Source organism: Cimex lectularius, unplaced genomic scaffold (genome assembly GCF_000648675.2).
Source record: "Cimex lectularius strain Harlan isolate CLEC.00 unplaced genomic scaffold, Clec_2.1 scaffold128, whole genome shotgun sequence".
Lineage (NCBI taxonomy): Eukaryota > Metazoa > Arthropoda > Insecta > Hemiptera > Cimicidae > Cimex > Cimex lectularius.
This window is the reverse complement of record NW_019392876.1, coordinates 726,032-741,279: the sequence shown is the minus strand read 5'-3', so window position 1 is coordinate 741,279 and position 15,248 is coordinate 726,032. Positions and strand designations below refer to the sequence as shown.

At 36.9% G+C, this 15,248-nt stretch overlaps 1 protein-coding gene across 1 annotated transcript in view; it reads right to left on the bottom strand.

The window, feature by feature from the left end:
- Positions 1-1,969: 1,969 nt before the first annotated feature.
- LOC106668274 (LON peptidase N-terminal domain and RING finger protein 3) overlaps positions 1,970-15,248 on the bottom strand; it is a 38,506-nt gene continuing 25,227 nt past the window's right edge. The window contains exons 2-8 of the mRNA XM_014396877.2: positions 4,811-4,929; positions 4,472-4,735; positions 4,295-4,394; positions 3,738-4,224; positions 3,483-3,667; positions 3,184-3,380; positions 1,970-3,116 (exon numbers count right to left, since the gene is read on the bottom strand). Of these exons, the coding sequence (XP_014252363.1) occupies positions 2,961-3,116; positions 3,184-3,380; positions 3,483-3,667; positions 3,738-4,224; positions 4,295-4,394; positions 4,472-4,735; positions 4,811-4,929 (1,508 nt within the window). The 3' untranslated portion in view covers positions 1,970-2,960. The remainder of the gene's footprint in view (positions 3,117-3,183; positions 3,381-3,482; positions 3,668-3,737; positions 4,225-4,294; positions 4,395-4,471; positions 4,736-4,810; positions 4,930-15,248) is intronic.

Below are 15,248 nucleotides of genomic sequence, written 5' to 3'. Positions count from 1 at the left end.
ATTGTTTTGCATGATCCAGATTTCGAGCCCTTTAGCTCATTATCAGGTTGAAGGACTTCCACACCTACGTCTCTCGACATGAATTGCAAAAGTAAAAGGATTCATTTATGGTAAACGAGAGTTAAAGAACACTTGCCTAAATCGAGCAAATTTTCGGAATTTAAGGACCATCTAAAAGAAACAAACATAATTTCAATTCAAATTTAAATACAACAGTGTTACACAGTTTCAACAAAGGGAGAGAACTAGATTGATTTGAGAAATTTTAAATTAAAAAATTTAAAATTGAACATGGTGATAAATGCCTTAATAATATAACAGATTTTGATCTTCCTCCCATTTTAAATATGTACATAAATAATATTAAATGTACAAATAATTAAATTAATTATTTTAATTGTTATTATTTTTATAATAATTTAATAATATTAAGGTATCATTATAATTTTTTATCTTTTATCTTTAATCACTAATTTATAATCAATTTCTTACAGTATTTACTAGTATAATATTTATTTGTTATAATTCCCGCTTTTCGCACGTTCAAATTGAGCGCCATTAAAATATAGCTTCTCATTGGAACGTCGCGTTGGCGGGGGTATCAGCGGGTTCACTTTTGTAATTCTTGTCGAGAGACGTGGTTGTGGAAGTCCTTCAAGTCTTCAACCTGATGATGAGCTAAGGGCTCGAAATCCGGACGTTGCAAAACAACTTAATGTGAGTAGGAACTATCTTTTTAAAAAAGGATTGAACACCACACTCACTCCATCATTCATCATTTCTACAAACACTAGGCTATCCTTTCACCTGAATACTGATTACAAAATGAATACTGGTTATAATCTACCTGTATAGAAAAAATAATCTCTCAAAACTTAAATTTGGTGACTAAGGACTTGATGGACGATTACATCCTGGCAAAACAATATTTACAACATAATTAATTAGCAAATACATCAGTCTTTTTTTTTGGAATTATTTTACTTAACTGTTCACACGAATATTTGGTAGTAGGAAGGACACTAGCAACTTGACACTGTATAATTTTGGGTTTGTTATATTTGCTTAATTATGAACTTTTTTGCGGCTTATCTACCCCATCATCATGCCTCAACTGTTTCCACCTTTAAACTTTTGATTACCTACAGACCTCTATTTTAACACCGAGGATTGTAAAGCTTTCCCACTATTATTTAATTTAGTACTTTTCTTTTATTTTTATGCTATTAAATTTAAATACTTTATTTATATATTCACTTTGACACAAATTGTGCCCAAAGCCCCAGAATTTTTTTTGCCTTATGGGTTTTATATTAGCTATTACTCACGTTGAGAGCCTGGGGGACTAAGGCAAGCACACCTGGGTGAAAATATTTTCTCATCAGTGATAATAAACGGATCTCATTAGGAAGATGTGGATAAAAACCATTTACGTGTTGAATATCCTATGGAAAAGTCCAGATCTTTCCTGAGATTCGGAGCAATACCCAGGCCACCCTGGCACCACCCACAATCGACACCGACTCAGCATCCCCAGTGTTCTCAGGTATGATAGTTCAGTAGATAAATAGTTGGAGTTTTTTTTTGTCTCTGGGTTCATCTTGGATCAAGAAAGCCATTATAGCCATAAAAACAATTTTAATGAGGGTATTTCAACTATGAAGTTATATGAACCCTCAGGGTGCCTGTGTTGTGTACAAGTCCATTTTTAAGTATGTCAGGTTCGAATTTTTTGTTTTTGTTTTATTGTATGGATGTATCTTTATCTTTTTTTAAATTGTCTCTTCTATTTTTTTCAAGTGAAGAAGGATCTTCACTATGATGGTTCACAAATGATAACATTTGTTTATGTGTATATCGTTCCGATCAAATTCAACCACAATAAAACATTTTGGTTCGGTTTTAACCGATTAATCCAATGTGTTTTGGTTTCCTTTCAAGGATGGATTTTAAGGATGAACAAAATACATAAACAAAAAAAGAAATCTATATTACACTTTGAGTCGTTTCTCATATGTTACATTTATGGCAATTCTTTGTACAATAGATTCTTAAATGACACCTTCAAAACAATAGAAAATAATAAAATATAAATTTTTTTTTTAATTACTCCACTTTTTACGTCGAGTACATAAAGGATTTTTAATTTAAATTTTAAATACAGTTTTCTCCTCTTTAAAACATGTTATACCAGTGAAAAAACATCATCACAGCCAATTTATTACATATAAAAGCTTTGTCTAAAGTTATTTGAATTTAAAAAATATACAAATTTTTCTTTTACAGACTGGATATTACAACGTTTTGAGAGTTATAAATAAATTAACATGTTCTGAATTTATTTTCTTCCCCCAAAAAAGAGTTTAAAGAAGAAAGGAATGTATTTTCACAGTTTGCATAGCACCATTTCTTGTTATTGTGCACACTCTCTTTAATAAATGTAAAATATAAAGAAAAAAAATAGGAAAGTAAAGAAAAAGCAATAAAGGAAGGCCCTTTATTTTAATAGTTGAATAAACTTAACTAAAAATGAATAAATACTTATAAATAAACCAAAGCAAAAAACATACCATAGCAAACAAACAATCCATAAATTATTCCATCACATTTTAACCAATTTAAAGCAATAGGTGGGTGCAATGACTCTCTTACACTTTTAGCTTTTTTTAAGTTGATTTTACGTTTTTTTAAATATTTATCTGATTTATATAAATCTCTTGTTTTATAGAAAAACATTTCAAAGTATGTTTAACTAAAACAAAGCAGTATAACTAGAAAAAAGTAAATTAACACATATTAAGAGTCAAATACATAGTATTTGTATAATAAAAGTTTTATTTAAAGAGATCCTTATAATAGTATGCCTTCTAAAAATGTTTTGGAAAATTATTACTGCATTACTTATTAACATTTTTTTTTATAATACATTAAACGTTAGGCTTTTTGTTTTGTTTGTGGTGTCAAGTGAGCCTCATCGAGGGTATTCCCCTCTTCAGTGAGTTCTCTTGAGAGCTGGTAACTGCTTCAATGCTGTGAGGCGATTCTTCAAAGTGCTTCAGAGTCTTGTCGATCGCTCTGAGGCGTTTTTCGAGGCACGTAGTTCGAAGTATTCCAATCTGAAAAAGCGATTAATTTAACATAAGCCTGTTTCAAAAGTAAAAAAACGAAAATCAAGTCGCATACTTGTAAATGCTGTCCTAGAGGCAGTATGGCAACAAGCCACCAAGCCCATGCAGGCCCGTCTTCCAGGCTTAACCAATTAGACTCTAAAGGCGGCATTTCTCCAAAAGTCCTTATAATCTTCATCTGCATGTCTTGACTCATCTTTGAAAACCAATATTTTCCTCGTTTCCTTACTGTGTCATGAAGGAGAGTTAATTCTAAACACAAATAAAAAAAAGTGATTATGTTATTTTATATGGTGGAACTAAAGTACAGTAAATATTGGAAAAATATGTTTTATATCAATATCTTTTATTTACCTTGGTAGGACTGCTGAGGTATAGGGTCATCGACGATGTATTGGACTTGGGCAGTATCATAGCCATCCCGTTCATTTTTAGAAATAACTCTGAACCTCCTACCACCAACACTACTCAGGATTGAACAGCCATCATTCATTAGTACGATATCTTTTATTTCCAACATAGTTCCATATTCAGCATATCTATAACATCATTTTAATTTTGTACTAAAGTATGTTTAAGAAGAAAAAAAAAGTGATTTGGTTTTAATACCTTTTAACGCCGTTGTGCTGGTGGGTGCATGCTGCGATACCAAATTGCCGACCACCACTTTCAATCGCTCTTCGCACCATCAGTCTGTACCTCGGCTCAAACACAAACAATGGGCATGAGACAGTCGGGTAAGCCGTAGTACATACAAAAATCGGCACATCCGGAGCATGCACTAGAACAGACACTTCTTGTCTGTGCGTCATGAGTCGCAGTGCGTATTCGTATGGCAGTGCTAGAGCGAGAGCCACTTCAAGAAACTCAGTGACTACTTTCTCACTCGCCCCAAGGTACTGGGACAATGAGGTCATGCACAGTGGACAGTTTGAACTGTAATCTAGACATCGGTCCAAACACATGAGGCAGTAAGTATGACCGCACGGTGTGGTTACAGGCCTCCAGAGAGTTCTACAGCAAAGGACACATTCAAAATCTTCAGCATCGACCATATCTCTCCTAACAATAATATTCCTTCCTTCAATTTGTAGATCTGGAATTTTTTTAAATTAAATGATCTATCATCTTCAATTGATACATTTTAAAAATAGCAATAGACATACTTTTAGTTATTTCTATTTCTTCAAATATTCTGTCAAGTAATAGATGAAGTTTTTTACTTTCCAGCATTGGAGCATTTGACATTGCTGATTTACTAAAATTCTAAAAAAAAAGAAGTTTATTATTAGTCTTTATTAAAATCCATCCTAAATTTGTAAAAAATGAAAGTTAGCACTTACATCAATACAATGTTCCTCAGTTTTAGGCGATAGCTCCAAAATGTTGAAGTCGATGGACCACCAGGGGTTGATTGGGGCACTCTTTTTTATTAGTACGTTCTTGCAAGTGCCTAATGGCGGAGTTAGGAACCTATTAAGTATTTTAACAAACTCGTTTTTGACCCGTTCAGAGTTCGATCCAAGTGCTACACAAAGTGAAAGGGAAAGTAGGGCTTCTTCGTATTGACAAAGGCTCGATAAAACCATCCCTCTTCTATAATGCCCCTGAAAATTGTTTATACGTTTCGTATACTAGTTTGAAAGGGTTTAACAATTAAAAGATAAGATTTGAACACTCACTTTGGCCCAAAGCGGCCTTAAACTTGTAAGAAAATTGACATCCTGTAGAGCCTCTTCTAGGCGGTTCAGTTTTTGCAGTACGCTAGCTCTGGCTTCCAAGAGTAGATGATCTTGGGGTGCTGAAACATACATTATGATTATAGAATATGCAGAATATATAAGATAGCCTAGTTGATCAAGCATCTACAGTTAAGATTGTCCATTATTGGTACAAGTTGGGGCAAAGCTTCACTCCACAAATATCCAAATATGGATTGAGTCAATTAAAAATGTGTTTGCATTTTATATTATATTCTATGGGATGTTTTTATATTAATATGAAATTTGCTACTTTGTAAGAGGGTATTAGTATAGAATAGAATAAAATCTTTATTTGTAAGTTGAAGGGCATCCTACCCAATACCTACTATCGAATCCTAAAATCGTACCTGTCTGACTGTTACTTCAGAGTTAGTCAGGGCACAGTGATATACAAGCTGGTGTCTCACAAGGGAGCATTCTTCGACTTCTCATTTACTCGATATACACTGCTGACATTCCTATACTTCTAGAAACAATTCTCTCCACTTTTGCTGATAATATAACAATCCTTTTCTTGCATACAGAAACTTTCAAAACTATTCGACGTTTGGTCCAAAAAGTGGTGAATTAAAATAAATGTAAAAATGAGCCAAACATTAACTTCTCACTCAGACGTATAACACAATCACCTTTTTACTTTAAAGGGATTTCACTACCCCCTGCCGAACACGCATGTTACTTGGGACTTCATCTGGACAAATGACTTACTTGGAATCTGTACAAAGACTAAAACGAAACAAATTAAACAGATGTTACAAATTGTTATCACCACTACTTGACAGAAGATCCAAAAGTCAATTTAACTTCAGAAGATTGATATACACCATGATCCTCAAACCTATGTGGACCTCAAACCTATTGAGTTTATGATATCAAACTCTGGGGGTCAACCAAGCGTTCCAACTCCCAAGGCACCCAAAGATTACAATCAAAAGTCCTGAGAAAAATTGTTAACCCTCCTTATTATGTATCCAACCTCTCTCTACACCGAGACCTTAATATTCCCTTTGTTCCAGAAGTAATGAAAACCTATTACAAAAAATTCCATCAATCCTTTTCCACACATCCCAATATCTTAGTCCATCAGCTCAGTTCCAGTACCATCCTAGATAATCCTCCCCGTTGATTGAGATGCCAATGACTACATGATGCCCTACGTAGTGACAAAGAAAATTGAAAAGTGGTCATTATTTATTTCTTTAAAGGAGGCTCACAGCTGGGTGATTTCTCTCATGATGTTTTTCATGTCATTATTTTATTCTTATTGCATTTTTACCATTGTAATTGTTTTAAATATGTAAAAATCAATTAAAAAATGGGTAAAAATTGTAAGAAAAACCCTAAGCCATAGAAAGTTTAAACTAAATAGTTTACTCTCCTATGCCTGTACACAAAGTCCAAGTCATATTCCCCAATTTGTCCAACTAACTGATTACTGTTTAGCTCACACCATCAAAGTAATACTTTGTGAGGCATTTTACTATATGTGGTGTACAATATACTCCATGTCTGCATTAATGTGCAAGTCTAGAAATTGATCGTGATGTCAAACCCCATGTAAGCATACAAAAGTATTTCTACTTTATAGAGGAGGGGGTGGACAGTTTAGAAGCACAGTAAGGGAAACGAGACAGGAATTTCAGCTTTGTCTTTACTCTATCCCATACATGAGTGGTGAAAGCATACTGACAAGCATTACCCCAAGGTGCTTAACAGTAGCAGACAAGGTGTTATGCGATACGCGAAGATGACATGCAAATACAACACAGGTCCTTTGTAAAGAGGATAGCTTCCCTTTTTGTGCGATTTATTTTAATCCTCAATTTATTACAGAACCTGCCTTGCAAGTCTGCTGGCTGTTGTATCCACTCTCCAGGACGAATTGTAGATGGCAATGTCATCAGTGTACAAGGCCACTGCAATCTTTAGGTTTTGGCATTGAAAACTATAGGAAAAAGAAGAGGTCATATTGTTGATCCCTGTTGGACACCAGCAGACGCGTCACAACTTTGAGACGGTTGATTTGAGAAGGATTCCAAAATTACTATTATATAAATGAGTGAATGATTTTAATGAGTATGAGGGAAAGCTGTAGAAATTTGATTATTTTTCGGAATTATTTCCACTTTTCCCGTATTTTATCATTGCGTATTGCGAGGAAATTATTGAACTTAACTAGAGGACTTTTTGTGCTCAAATTACAGTTAAATAAATTTGTCACAACTTATTCTTAATGACTTTTCTTTTAGGATGAGTATTTTTCCCGATATTTGCCAAAAATCATGACCAAAACTAAAATTTCGCACTTTTTGGGAAAAAATAGTCATTTTTTGAAGAGCTGTATCTTTGAAAATTTCAAACGTGCAGAGCTCGTTTTGGTCTTAAATTTTAGCAAATTTAATCTACTCAAAAAATAAATAGAGTGAAATATTTGTAGGATGCATACTTTAGGAAATATTTTGCAAAAACCAGCAGAAGTATGACAATTTTTTTTTGCCCGCACACGTCCATCGAAATTGAAAACTTGGTTTCTTTGCATATGTAACAAATTAAAATATATTTAATACATATATTTTTACATTAAATACATTTACATGAAAACAAACATATTAAAAAATTAGAACTATTTGAACTTTTGCAAGATGGACCTTTTTTTGTGTATAGACTGGACCACAGGTTAAACCACGAATTTGAGAACCGAGAAAATAATTTAATGAGAGCATCCGGTGAAAATAAAGGTTTCACAGTTCAGAAAGGACCTTTTGAATTTAGAGCCCGCTGAAAAATCGGTTTCGGGTTAGTGTATTCGTCCCGGACCCAAGGTTGGCCGCCTTTCCACCACGTGCTACTTGCGCAATGGCAAAATGTCGTAAGTAGAAGAGATGACCGAACAAAAGGGTCATTACATAAATGCACCGGCGGTGTTAGAGGGCCAACGTAGTCTGACCCTAGGACTGTCCCGCATTATGTAACTTCCGAACATTAAAAACTAACTTCCTTTATGTATTACATAACTATGTATTGGGTTTATGCAAAAATAATGCAGGTTTTTGATGTTCAGTAAAAACAAGCTACAATTTAACTTCCACAAAACATATTAAATTGAAATAACTTCCATTAATAACTGAGAAATACATTCCTTCTTCACAATAGCATGATGTCCTGAGGTTTTACTTGTGCCTTGGGTCGGCAATGCTTGGTTAGCAGACCCGCAATGGTCCTGAGCTTTGCTCGGCAGGTAGTAAGTTCGAGCGACACTTTTTTTGCGAAGTTGTTTGCCCTGGGATGTTCTACCAAGTTTGAGTTGTTCCATTAGGCAATTGCTCGTTTTTTATGGTAGTTTGGCATTTTACAGAAGAGTTCTGGTGCTGCTGTGGTCCCCTTGCAGCTAGTCTATCAGCCTGTTCACAACCCTTCGGCCCAGCTGAGAGACAGTATTTTATTCGTACTTCTCCCAGGGCTCTCACGCAGTTCTCCTGTACGTGATCACATCAGGTGGGTCTGTGCTAGAGGAGCTTGGCTGTCAGAATTCATGGCAATCTTTTTTTCTTCTTTTTCCAGCCCTTTTACCTCTATAGACACGGTTTCTTCTTAATTTTTGGTTTTGAAGTTGTCCGTTCACCAAATAGAGACATCGGTGTCTGATAGTCCTTTTTTCCATGCTGCCCTTTTTGATATGCCTTTGCGTAGTTATACCTAGGAATCATGGAGTCTAGACATGCTCAGTCCTTTTGAAGTCGTTCTCTTAGTTTCAACAACTTGGCGGAGGAGGTCCTGACCTTGCATTAGCCTATATGCTTCCCCTGGAGGAAGATGCGTAGAGGATCCACATAACTTCCGTGATTTCTATCATTTTCAACATTTTTAATTAGCTGGCGAGTCGGTAATGTTTAGTTATCAAATATGCAATAATTCTGAGTTTCGTCCTTTGCTGTAGCAAGTCAGTAAAAAGCTTAGCAGAGACTTTTACAATGAAGTCTGTTTTTGCCGCTCTAGGTTTTAACATGATCTATTTGGCAATTATTCCTTTTTTATGGCAGCTTGGAACTTAACAGAATGTTTTTGCTACTACTGCTGATGTTGAGGAGCCCTTCCCTGGCTGGTCTATCAGCCTTTTCGTTATCATTCTGTTCTGTGTGCCATGGGATCCCAAGATATCGTTTGTCCTTTATCCCTATTTCTCTAAGAAGACAAACTCTTTGACAGTCAATATGCACATAACGTTTTAAGCTCATGAGAGATGATGTCAAAATGTGTCTGGTGTTGCGAGGAATCCTTGGGGTCAGTGACCCTCAAATGGATTCCTAGGCTCTCAGGACACAGGGGTTGACGGATTGGCCAAAATTGGAGCCAGTATAAACAATTCCCTCCTCGAACCCTACAGCTTAACAATTTGTCACTAAAACAACATTAAAAATTAGATCTTTAAAGAGACCAAATCCTGGTAGAATAGCACCCTTGGTAGATGAGAATCCGTCACAGGATAGGAGTACTGGCATAGTAATGTTCAGATTTTACCAAGAAGATGAAGCTTGGGCTTTACTGTGATCTATCCAGGAGTAGGTTTCTGCAGCTAGGTGAGTAAAAAACTGCAAGCAGTCTCCTTACGCAAAAGAACCACCACTAGGAACTTGATAAATAGAAACGGATTAGTGAGCCATAACAAATATAGACGGGACACAATAGATATTTTCAGGTCGAGGTGACGGAGGCTCTTTGACCCCTCTTATAACCTTATCTCTCCAGTGCACTAACGCAGTCCCGTAACTACGTGGTTTAACCTCATGCATTGCTTTGAGCGCAGCTTCGCTATCATAATAAATTAACGATCTTTTTTCTATCTATTCGAACTCATAATTTGAAGAAATTAGAAGAAACTGACGTTGCAACAATTCTTAAATGTATTCTAGTATACTTTGTAGAATCTGGTATTGAACTGGGTGTCTATTCTTTATTGATCGGTCAAAAACAAAGGGTAAGAATTTCTAAGTTAGGCACCTAATCATCTAAACCACTTTTTTATTGCTACCCGACAAGTATCACGGCTGCTTCACGATTAATCATCAGACGCACTTAACGATAAGAGTTCCTCAACGTTAGTAGTTAAAGGCGATACAAACCTCCAGCTTTGCTTAGAAAACTAGAAGAAAAACCTAGTATTTTTATATCGGTAGGAATGATATATATAAAATATTAAAGATAAATTAATCTTAATGTAAGGTGTTGGTTGAGATAAAAAATTCAGTGTCACAAGCGGGATTCGAACCCACGATCTTCGGCTAAATACGCCGCTACTCTACCACTTTAGCTATCGTGGTAGAGCAGCGGCGTATTTAGCCGAAGGTCGTGGGTTCGAATCCCGCTCGTGATACTGACTTTTTTATCTCAACCTACATAAAGATTAATTAATTGAAAGATGTTATTTGGTCCATCGGACATGAAATCTAATGAAATTAAAGATAAAATTGATAAAAGCTGAAATAACTGTACACCGAGTAATGTAAAGCATACTTTATAATACGAATTTTTATCAAAAATTATAACCGCAACTTATTTCTGTAATAAGGGCTGTTCTTTGTCATAATTTTATGCTTGATCTAACACACACTGATCACGTTTCAATTGAAAGTAGAACAACCAGTTCCCAAAAGCGATGGGAATTGTACCAACAAGTCAAGTTCCCAGCCTGGATGGAGTACGTGTAATTTAGCATAGAAATGCGAAACGTTGTGTTTAACACGAGTACGCTTGGTTTTGCTCCTTCCTCGTTCAGCTGGTAAAAGACGACCTGAGATGAAAATTCGTCTACCAGTTAGAAAAAGAAAAAGAAAAAGAGGAAAAGTTCACGGGCGAAAAGCAGTGTTCGTTTCTTACATAACCGGAACGGGGTTCATTGCCACCGAGGTCGGAACAAATCGTATGATTCACATCGGAACGAAATCTCTTAATGATACGTTGGGCAGCCTTGTTTCACTCCCACCTGACAGCATATTGCGAATTCATGGCGGCTGTTTTCAGCAAGAATTACACGTTCTTCTTGGCTCATAGTTTTTCACCATTGCTCTTTCGTCAGGTTATTTTTGGCCCAATCCAAAAGATTTCCACGATTCTATGTGTTTTTTCACCATCTTCTATGATTTAGCAATGCCTTTCAAACTATCTTATGTTCTTTCCACTGTAATTTGGTGGACCGATTTAGCCTTCATGGGAATTTCATGTATCGTTTGCCTTTTCTTCATTGGCCAGACTGCTGCATGGATTCCTTGTTATTATTTATTGTCCCTTTCCTTCTTTCTCTTCTTCTTGGAGGTTTTCCAATGGCCATCATAAAAGCTACATAAACTTCCATAACCCTTTTTTACAAAGAACACTGTAACCTTTGCAGAATCCTTTGTTCTTGATCAATCTCTGCTTTAACCTTGTTTTATTGGAAAAGGTTCGAAGTTAATCTTTAAAGGCAAGCAGTAATTTAATTTAAAGAACAGTATAATTTATTAAATTACAGAATTATTTTAACGATCATCAGTTAGTCAGGAATTGTTTCGGCCAAATTGTGCATTTTCTTTCCTGGGGGTCACTAAAGGTGTAAATTTTCTTTCTATTTTCTGCTGCAACCTGTAGATTTATTGTGGAATTGACGCTTCTTCCGGGGTTCTTCCTCGTTTATTCTCCTAGGATTTAGAGTTTTCACTCCTCTCGCATACTGGATCCAGAATTACTGATTATAGTTTCCTTCAAATTGGAGATATATTCATTCCAGATCAGTTTGGCTGATGGGATCTTTTTCAGAGGTCATGTGGACCTAAAACAACGTTTTGGGCTGTGCCGAGTTTTCGTCAGCTCCATACGACCTCTGAAAAAGATCCCATCACCCAAATTTAATTTGCTGCTGGCCGATAAACATCCAAAACATTCCCGACCAGCTTTGAAGGTCTAGGAGTCTAAAGCCTTCAGTGCTGCTTGGATGTCTGTGAGTAAGTACACCTAAGCACCTTTTGATCTCTTTTTGAGTATTTCTCGTGATCAGAGTTCTACTGCATGGATTTCAGTTTGGAAAATTGATTATAGGGCTTAGAGGTTTTGCTAGGTCAAAGTCCTTTACTCCCAACCCCGACGACTTGTTCTATATTGCATCCATCAGTATTCCATAATAAGGCCTCTCTATTACTTTCAAGGTTTTCATTCTTCCAAAAATCTTTTGTTATTATTATTTTGCATGGGTCTGGCAAGAGCTGTAGGCTGAGAGAGGTAGATTTTTGTTTTACTGGTTGAGAAGTTGAGAAACTTCTTTGGCTGTTTTGCACCTTGGGGATACAGTGTATAGTCATTCCCGTGTCTCCATCATTTGTTCAGTTCCCCTTTCAGCATGCTTTCGGGTGTGCCGATTTGCTGTTCTGGTCCATAACGCTGAACCCGGCTTTCCTAGTTTGTCAGCTTGTTCACTGCCTTTAAACCTCTCGAGTGCTGTAATCCACCTTTACATGATTACGTTTTCCCAGGAGCTGGAGATATGGAGGAGCCTAAATCCTCCAGTGCTGCTTGACTGCCTGAAAATATCTTTGCATTTTTTAGTACCATTTGAAGTATTTGTTGTATAGAGTTTTATTGCGTATTATATTAGCTTGGGAAATTGATTGTGGTACCTAGAGGTGCCAAATCCCTGCCCAACTCAAAATGTTCCAATGTTCCATTTTTGATCTATCTGTGTAACATTATTTAAGAGTCCTCTTTAAGAGTTTTTATCCTTCCAAAAAACTGCATGAATGTTGATCTTTTTAGTACTGTATGGTGGCTCTTGCTTAGGTTTATTATTTCGTTTTGTCCAAAGAGCCTGTTTGCACTTTCGAGTATGCCAGGCAAGGATTGCAGCTGTGTTGTTTAGACATGTCAATTTTTGTAATTTTGTCAATTTGTTTTACATTGAAGAGCAGTCGATGTATTAATGAATTCGTTTTTTTATATAGTTTCAACTTTGAAGGCGTTTCTGCTTTCTTATTTCTCGTGAGATTTATTGTTTATGTATGCGGTTTGACGAACTTGTAGCTGGGTCTTTCCCGGTCATCCAGGTCCATCCTCGCTTTTTTTCGGCACTTCTTCCACCTTCAGATTAAGTATGTCATTTGTTCTTATTCGCGTTCCTTCTGTACGTTTCATAAAAAGAAGACAAAAAGTCTAAGGTATAAAAGATAGTAAGGAAAATATCAAACATACATGTACATAAAAATCAATGACGCCACCTTAGCTGGCAATTTGACATTAAACGCAATATTAGAAAACGTTTCCTCTCCGACCATTAATCCTTTTCCACCGACTTCACAAAGAAATGACATTTTACGTTTCAGGTTATACAATTTAGTAGATCGTACTAGCGATATTGGGAAAAGATGGTTATGCAATCACAATAACAAATTACATTCTCCACAATAATAGAAATAGCTTATGCTGAAATTGACATTATTGATTAAAAAAAAGGGTTGAGCTTCTAGAGACAAAACTACTCGATTTAGCATTGATATTTTTAGAAATTACCCGACCTATCGATTGAAATTATGCGGTTTTGTCTATGATCAAACGGACTTGAAACATCACTCACAGAATACAATAAATGTTAGATCAATACCAAATATGACCCATGATTTAAGCTCTTCTCATTCTGAAAATTACAATAATATGATAGGAGTTTGTTTAAGCAATATGGTGGCTTTCGACCGTCGTGGTATGCTCACCGTTCTTCCCATCCCTTTAAACTCAAATCTCTCAGAAAGGCTTTATAATGTGTAAATCACTATAAAGTGCCATATTATTAAATGAAGGCTTAGATCTAAAATCCGTCAATAAAGCTCTTTTTCACTAAGCTTAATTAGCTAAGTCCTGTTGAACGCAGTGCTAGACCTAAAGATAACAGAAGCAAAATCATTGGGCATGCCTGCGACATCAGTAATCAGGCAGGGAAAAAATTAAAATGGACAAATAAATGTAAATTACTGAGCTGGAAAGTCGAAGATTAGTTGAATAAAGCTTAAAGCTGAATGTCTTCCCCTGCTGGAACTGATTATTAAAAACACCCAGGCATGCATTTAAGACAGTCCAGTTTGGGGTTGTACTAATCGAAATCAGGTCCGATTGAAGAAGAAATCATATCATTTTGAGCAAAACGTTAATCCAATGAAGAGCATGGAGTGTTAAAGAGATCATTATAGATATTAGACAACAAACGGTGATACCATAATTTAATCGGATCAGATCTGCAACTCGAGTCACCAATACCCCATCCAGCAGGCACTAGCTCGATCTCCGTAGGGAAGAAATATTTTACTTCCACATATACACAGACGGCAGCAATGTTTTTGTTCAATCCTGTACAAGGGATTTAGTTGGGTTCAATTAATCAATCAAATAATCAAGCCGAACTGCGGATCATAGAACAAGATGGAAATTGGAAGGATCTCAAAACAGATTGTATTAAAAATGCGCATAACAGAAGCCGCCAACTCCATCCGATCAAAAAGAACTTAAAATACTTAGAGGACAAAGATTGTAAGATAATATTTTAATGGGTCAAGGCTCACATGGGGAACAGAGAGGCAAAGGATGGGGCATTATGTTTCCCACTGGGTGCGCTTATAACATTGAAGTTCTTTAGCGTTCGCACCTGGCACATAGGTCTTATCACACGTTTAGATTCTCAAGTTAGGAACGACTCATCACCGCGCACGGTTGGCTGTAAGACCGTGAGGTTCGATGTAGAAGCCCGCAAATCCACAGACTAATCAAACAGACATGCTTAATTCTCCCGCTTGCCCCTTCCGAGGCGGTGGTTAACATTGTGCACTCAACCGCGCGTAAAGGGGTCGAAATGCATCGACCAAGTCTCCCACGCACTCCCTAGATAGAGAAGACTATCTCCCTGGGTGTAGGGGGCTCCGCTAGCGTCGAAACCACCGGATCCGCTCCTGCCGCGGTTTTGATTTAAGTGAATCTCTAACCACCCCCTAGAGGAGACCATGCCTTCGGTAAAGGAAGCCCAGACGGGCCTCAGAGAAAAACATCCGCCCTCGTCCACCATTCCCCACGCATTCGAAGGACTCCGTCAGCGCAGTCTTAGCCTCCTCGTAGGCTGTACGCTTCGTCAGTCCGATCGCTCCGACTCCCGCGAGGTCGGGAGGTTACTCTGAGGTCATACGCAAGGGCTATGGTCCACGGCCACAGATGAAATACAACCTCTTCTCTAGGTACCCTCTAGGGGTCTTTAGTCTATAGTCTATAGGTCTATCCAAGGATGGGGCCACGGACAAAGAAATGGATGTGCAGTTGTGGCGAGTACGGTTTCAAACTCGGACGAAAACTAGCTGAATGG